The sequence below is a fragment of the Electrona antarctica genome (genome assembly GCF_951216825.1).
Source record: "Electrona antarctica genome assembly, chromosome: 15".
Taxonomy (NCBI): domain Eukaryota; kingdom Metazoa; phylum Chordata; class Actinopteri; order Myctophiformes; family Myctophidae; genus Electrona; species Electrona antarctica.
Window position 1 is genome coordinate 724626 of NC_136796.1, and position 7689 is coordinate 732314.

Genomic DNA, 7689 nt, shown 5'->3' on the forward strand with positions numbered 1-7689 from the left:
ATACACTATTCGGTGATATATTTTCTGCCTATTCGGGCCGAAACCGAATAGGCCGAAAATGCATTTTTAGCCATTTTCTGCCGAATATTTTCTGTGGCCGAATATTCGGTGCATCACTAGTTTCTGGTTTAGGTTTAGGTTTATTCTAAGTGGGGAACAAAGAACCTTTTTTGCATGGTGGGGAACATAGGTACGCTCCCGAACAAGCCACTCGTGCTGCCATCCCCTAGCCTGGCGGGGCCAGCACTCATGTGATGTCTCCTAGCGAGGATTCACTGACGCTTCCTCACCGCTTCCTCACTCGCACGCGGGAGGAAGCGGTCAGTGAATCCTCGCTACGAGTCGGGCCTCGCCAGCCTAGCCGTCTCCCACAGGGGCTGAGTGACCGACCCTCCACTATGGAGGTACTAAAACCTGTACCTGTAAAAAGTCGGTGGCCAGTGGCGGTGCCTCGGCTGTGAGAGACGGCATCGCACACCAGCAACCTGCTCCAGCACCCGGAAAACAAACACAAGCACAGCGGCGAATGGGAAGAGTGCAAAGCGCGTGTGCATCCCCCTTTTACACCGGGGACTAGTTTGCTCCACATCTGAAACGGAGAAGCCGAACCATTTCCAGACGACAGACATTGTATTGCCTTTTTTTTAGCAACTAAATCCTCGTTCCTATCGCTCGTCATGTTAACGCTGCTTTCGTCAGGTTTTGTCTCTGCGCGGCTGGCAGAGGGAGGAGGAAGTAACTACGGTAGCCCTGCGGGCAAGTGCGAGAGACACGAAGTTTATTGATACGAGAACAGATCGCATGGCTGTATAGCCCAGGCGCGCCTCCTGGGCTCTCCTCGGTGACGCACATGAGTGAGGCGTCATCGAAAAACTCCCTCCCCTGTTTAGCTGATGAAAACGAAAATCTTAAACGCGATCTAAATCATCCCGTCTTTTTCTGAAAAAAGATCCTGTGTTAGACGGCGCTCCGCGGTCCAGTCGCTAGTCTCGATAGATTTATTCTTGTCTCCCGTTGTTGTCGATCGATTCTAGAGTGCTGTGGCTATTGTTAGCTGCTACACAACATCATGAACTTCCGGCCGGTCCGTCCGGAAAAGGCGTCCGTGTTTATAAATGGACTGGACGCATGGATGTAATGGATTAAATAGTTTATAAATCGTGTTTATAAATCGACTGGACGCATGAATGTAATGGATTAAATAGTTCCGGGCAATTAAAGTGTTAAAGTGAAAAAAGATTTCCGATTTTCGATCCAAAAATCGCGATTTCGATTAAAATTTGATGAATCGTGCAGCCCTTCTGTCTGTCTGTCTGTCTGTCTGTCTGTCTGTCTGTCCCGTGTCCCTTCTGATCATGTTGTGGTGATGTCTCTCTCTCTGTGATGTCTCTCTCTCTCTGTAGGAGTGGTCGTGTCCTATCTGATCATGTTGTGGTGATGTCTGTCTGTCCCGTGTCCCTTCTGATCATGTTGTGGTGATGTCTCTCTCTCTCTGTAGGAGTGGTCGTGTCCTATCTGATCATGTTGTGGTGATGTCTCTCTCTCTCTGTAGGAGTGGTCGTGTCCTATCTGATCATGTTGTGGTGATGTCTCTCTCTCTCTGTAGGAGTGGTCGTGTCCTATCTGATCATGTTGTGGTGATGTCTCTCTCTCTCTGTAGGAGTGGTCGTGTCCTATCTGCCGCAACGTGTGTAACTGCAGCCTGTGTCGTAAGAAGGAGGGCCGCTGTGCCACGGGCATCCTGGTGGGCCTGGCGCGCTACAACGGCCACGACAACGTGCACGAGTATCTGGAGAGGTACGTACGTGGCCTGAGCTGATGTGTGTTAAGGGCCTTGCAAATGTGAAGCGAGGAACGCAGGTGTTGTTGCCTGGATCAACACAGGTCTCCTCCAGGTCTGTTGAAGAGGGTCTGGATCAACACAGGTCTCCTCCAGGTCTGTTGAAGAGGGGCGCAACAACGCAAGCCTAAAAAAAGAAAGCTAAACAGAATCCAGGTCTGGTGAGTCGCGGGGGGGGCGTGTCGCGGCAGAGACTTGCGCACGCCCTGATTGGATCTCACCGATCTGTCAGTCACCCCGGCCACTGGTTGAGAACCACTGTCCTATATGCATTATTGTGTGGCAGGCTAGTCCTAGCAGTGGCTAAGCTAGTTTAGTGTGTGTGTGTGTGTGTGAACCCTTTTGCTTCACTTATACAATCTGCGGTTGTGTCGTTCAAGTGAGGTAAACAAAGATGACGGCACCCTTTTAGGCTGTGGTGAAATCAGTACTCGCTGCGTTTACCGATTAGCTTTTCACTTGCGATGGCGTTAAGAAATGATTACCTGCGATATCTGTTCAAGTGGGTGGAGGGACTGGGCCCCGGGGCCCGTGTTTGGGGTCACAATGTTTTTATGGGTCACGATGTTCGTTTGTTTTTTCCGTGTTTTATACCAATGATAAACAGCTGTCTGTTTATCTCTAGCACAACCACAAACGTCCAACACATATACAATGAATTACTCACCTAATGCTGCCTGCAGGTTCCATGTTTAATTGCAGCGTGTGTAACCTACATTGTCTAAGTGACAGTTTTCATATTGTAAATATGGTCGCTAACGTGGTTTAGCGACTAGCACTTTGACAGCTCATCCATCGTAGCTTGTTTACAAGTGAAACAGACTTCCTGTGCAGAAACTGCCTCATCAAAGTAAGAGCCACTTGTATTGATTAGTCACCACTAGTTTTATTTCTAAGTCTACTTACAGGACGTTAACATCTCATTTGAGTGCCTGTCAGCATTCTCTAAATCCCTGTCTCTCAGCTGGTGGTGCGCAAATGCGCCTCCATGCCTTTGATCTACCGCGCATGAAACGTTTTGACGACGCGCCATGCGCACTGGCGCACCGCTTGTGTGCACCCCTGTATATAGGCCCTGGCCTGACAGCGTGTTCATGACCACCATTGCTGCATGTCTCTCCCGGTCTCTCTCTCTCCCTCTTTCCTGTCTATCTTCACTTCATACTATCAGTAAAAAGGCCGAAATAAGAAAAAATCTGAAATTAAAAATACATTTCAAACATTTTAAGGTGAATTTCACGTATTAAAAGAAAAATCTAGGAATTGCAACAAAATAAATAAATAGAGAATCTTTCACTCAATAGGGACTGCTCCTGTTGCAAGTTGATGTCATATGTTCATGTGTGGTCCAGGCAGCCCTATGGAATTATGGAATGCACGTGCTAATGCAAAGTATTTTAAATAATACTTTGATGCTCATATAAAATAAAATAAAATATATAAGGTATCAAATATTTAAGGTGTTGTTATTTTATAATGTTAGTTATAGAGGGCAAGTATGTTTTAAGACATAATTGTCTTATTAGCCAGGGATCCTTTTAACACTGTTGACTACAGGTCACTGTTGAGGCGTAGCTCAAGCCGATCGCTGCATAAATGAAAGGGCTACGTTTATACGAATAAAAAGGCTGGGTTTATACGAATGAAAAGGCTGGGTTTATACGAATGAAAAGGCTGGGTTTATACGAATGAAAAGGCTGGGTTTATACGAATGAAAAGGCTGGGTTTATACGAATGAAAAGGCTGGGTTTATACGAATGAAAAGGCTGGGTTTATACGAATAAAAAGGCTGGGTTTATACAGCACAGGGAACTGTTTAACAGCAGGTGGAGCAGGAATAGGAAAGGAGAGAGTAAGTCGGCTCAAATTGTCTTGCAGCCTCATTTCACTGGTTGAAATGACTTGTAGCCCGTCGCTTGGTCGCTGCCAGTGTGAACGCCCGTCGCTTGGTCGCTGCCAGTGTGAACGCCCGTCGCTTGGTCGCTGCCAGTGTGAACGCCCGTCGCTTGGTCGCTGCCAGTGTGAACGCCCGTCGCTTGGTCGCTGCCAGTGTGAACGCCCGTCGCTTGGTCGCTGCCAGTGTGAACGCCCGTCGCTTGGTCGCTGCCAGTGTGAACGCCCGTCGCTTGGTCGCTGCCAGTGTGAACGCCCGTCGCTTGGTCGCTGCCAGTGTGAACGAACGTACCTCAGACGACTTCAATCATACCTAACCAGATGGATGACCGTAACATTGCACTACGACGACAATGTGCAATTTAAAAAAAACAAACAAAGAATGCATGAAGACCCTAATGTAACACAGTTGAGAGAAATCTTCTGCTTCCCTGGTGGTGCTGTCGTGTTGAAACAACTAATGCCGGCCGCCGGTGTCGTTGTTGTTTTTCTATCTAATTTACAGGATTCAGAAGGAGCTGTCGTAGACGCAACAGGACCAAGGAAGCGAAAAGGAGCAGAGTGTTTCGTTGTACTAGAAGGACACTCTCACGTGCATTAAGACCCATGTTATTCGTAGTTGCATGCTAGTGTCGTGCCCTGAAAATAGCTGATCTACAAGCATTTATTTACCAAAGGCCTCGACGGTGTCTCTGAAGAAAACCACGAAGCCGCTGTGACTGTGAAGAGAGCTGCCCGTTTTTGAATGCCATCAATGCATTGAAAGGGACAAAATCACGTTTAATCCGAGAATGGGATGCTCTCTGTAGCCGTCTGTCTGTCTGTCTAATGACCTACCAAGGTCTGTCTGTCTGTCTGTCTAATGACCTACCAAGGTCTCAGCAGGCTGCGTTCTGTAGCCGTCTGTCTGTCTAATGACCTACCAAGGTCTGTCTAATGACCTACCAAGGTCTGTCTAATGACCTACCAAGGTCTGTCTAATGACCTACCAAGGTCTGTCTGTCTAATGACCTACCAAGGTCTCAGTAGAATGGGATGCTCTCGGTAGCCGTCTGTCTGTCTAATGACCTACCAAGGTCTGTCTAATGACCTACCAAGGTCTGTCTAATGACCTACCAAGGTCTCAGTAGGCTGCGTTTTGATCGTGGCTACTGTTTTGACAGCGACGGCGCGTGTTGTCAAACTGACCACGTTTAAAACGTGATTGTTTGTCCCTTTCGATGCATTCGAATCCGCTGAGAGAGAGAGAGAGAGAGCAGCCGGTTGGCGTGTAAAGCCAAGGAGAATGTACGATGCTTTCATCAAATGCTCTCTGGACAAGATGCCAAGCTCACACGCTTATTTAAAGTCTGCTCTTTTCGCCGTGCGACGCTGGCACACCGCTACCTAATATACAACGAGGTTTCACTCTACCTGACTGACTGATGTATAGTACTTTACCACTTGTTTTAAATGCACAACCTTAGCATTTTAGGCCCAAACCACACCAGCTGCAACTCCTTGGCAACAAGACAAACCACACCAGCTGCAACTCCTTGGCAACAAGACAAACCACACCAGCTGCAACTCCTTGGCAACAAGACAAACCACACCAGCTGCAACTCCTTGCAACATGGAAATTGGGAATAATGGTTGCAAGTAGTCGCAAGGAGTTGCACGTTGCAAGGAGTTGCTAGGCAACCCTCTGGTGTGGTCAGGCCTTTAGACACGTAATTATTCTTGTTTTAAATGCACAACTTTAGCGTTTTAGACCTGTCATTCTTCTCCTAACTAGAGGAGCAAAGGGCAATCTTTTTTTGTTTGTTTGTTTTTGTTATAGTTTCTTATGTTAGCCAATGTAATTGGCTGTGTGACGGACGGTGACACCGATACTGTAACTTGTTGGGCCTCATTAGCATATTTGCTTTGAAGTCTTTTTTTTGTTGTCAAATTGACATTTCTGACTCATTGCCTATTGTGGCCCCAGCTTGTTAACATTCCAAAAAAAATAATTATCTGTAGGGTAATGTCTTCAAGAACAAGCGTATCCTGATGGAACACATTTAGTTCATAAGCTGGAGGCCGACGAGGCTGGAGGCCGACGAGGCTGGAGGCCGACGAGGCTGGAGGCCGACGAGGCTCGCCAGAAGCTAATTTTCTGGAAAACCTTAAAGGGCCACTTCACCCCTTCTACAAACCAGATCTTATTTTAATGATGTTTTGGAAGACAAGAAACACTTTCCTGGGGGTTTGTTAAGTGTGTGTTTTTGTTGTTGATATTTTAGTATTTCAAAGTGCCAGTGGTGTCAAGTGGACACTGTTCTCACTTCCTTCCTGGACTACATGTTGTCTCAGTATAAGACAGCCCCTCCCCCCTCTCCACAAGGTGGGGTGAGTGCAGCAAAGCATCATGGTCATTGTAAATCTATAGTCAATATGGACATCGATGATGTCACACATGAAGACGGACGGCATCCAGGACTTTGGACAAACGTACTCCGTTCTGTTTGAGACCGTTTTTGTCCTCACAGACTTGTAAATTGTAAATGGACTCTCCTGACTGCCTGTATGAACTGGACAAGTGCATCATTGTAGTAATCCAGCAGTGAGACCGGTATCCATGACATCAGTAGAAATACTCAAATATCTAAAAAACACAAATTACACATAAAAACCGCCCAGGAAAGTGTTTCTTGTCTCCCAAACATCATTAAAATCAGATCTGGTTGCAAAAGGAGGGGTGAAGTGGCCCTTTTAAGAATTTGACTTGGGCAATAATGCTATGAGGCTAACAAGAATGGTGAATCGTTTCATTCTGGTTTTATAGGACGACTTCCAACACTTTTCAACCCGCCTTCATATAAGTATTGGTCCTCACTATAATGTTCATGGTAATATTAGCAAAACTCATAATTCTACGCGGTCTGTGTCTCATAGGGGGGGGGGGGGGGGCTGTGGGCAGTTCAGAAACCCTGTCCACCAGTCAGCGACATCGTTAGGAAGATAAAAACAAGTTATTAAAATATATTATTTTCTTTTTTTAATTTTTTTTTGTATTATCGTGAGAACGATATGGCTTCCATTATAGTATGGTAACTTATTTTCAGGAATTGAAAGCCTGCACTTTCTATTAGCTTGGATTCCCCCATCGATTTATTATGCCATTTTATCATGAAAACATTAGCGAGGGCCCAGTTCTATGAAGACGGGTTGAAAAGTGGTGAAGTCCTTTTTTTTTTTTTAATGGTTCACACCACAGAGCAGGGATTCTGTTTAGTTGTTTTTACTCTGCGCTTGCAATTTTAGGTTGGATCCCCCCCACCTCCTCCCTCTCACTTTGAGCAGTTTGTACGGTAACCACTAGTACCTCTGGAAGTTGAACGTAATTATTTTAATGCATGCTTAGACCTGTTTTATGCCGCGGTGTGAAAACAGTCCCTGTGGTGTTAACGGCCAAGCTACAGCAGGCTTTTCAGCGCGTTAACGTGAATACGCACACGCGCGCATTTAGGTCCAGTCCTATTTTAAGTGCGTGTACGTGGGGCTCGCGTGTGCGCGCAAACGAGCGCAAAAAGCCTGGTGTAAGCCTGGTGTAAGTTGTCATGTCTAATGTGGAGGGTTTTTTTTTTTTTTTAATAAAAACAGGACACTTTGTTAATCATGATGTTTGTTTCTTTGCGATTGTTGTTTTGTGCTACTTTATAGTTGTACCCCCGCCCCGCCCCCACAAGACATACATTCATTCATTCATTCATTGTAATTAAGTAACATTTTGGGCGGAACCCCTTTTGGTGTTTTAAGCGTTTTAAGTATGTTATACTTTAGCTGTTGAAAAATAGCAGGTCTGCTATTTTTGAAAAATCGTGAAAATGTGGAACAAATTTGGAATATATATTCTTTCAGAGCGAACGTTTTTAACTCAAATCTTTGCTTCTGGGAGGGGGGGGGGGGGGGGTGGTTGTGTCGGCGGCCAAATA

General features: G+C 46.0%; 1 protein-coding gene across 3 annotated transcripts in view; it reads left to right on the forward strand.

Annotated features, from left to right (window-relative positions):
- cdca7b (cell division cycle associated 7b) overlaps window positions 1–7344 on the forward strand; it is a 32677-nt gene extending 25333 nt beyond the window's left edge. The window contains exons 9-12 of one of the 3 annotated variants that reach the window (XR_013791773.1): window positions 1661–1797; window positions 4239–4590; window positions 4661–4686; window positions 4760–7344. Coding sequence is in view for 1 of the 3 variants with exons in the window: in XM_079523117.1 (XP_079379243.1) it covers window positions 1661–1797; window positions 4239–4260 (159 nt within the window). In the remaining 2 variants the exon portion in view is untranslated. Of the gene's footprint in view, window positions 1–1660; window positions 1798–4238 lie in introns of all 3 variants that reach the window. The other 2 variants (XR_013791772.1, XM_079523117.1) reach the window with 2 other exon arrangements.
- Window positions 7345–7689: the final 345 nt, after the last annotated feature.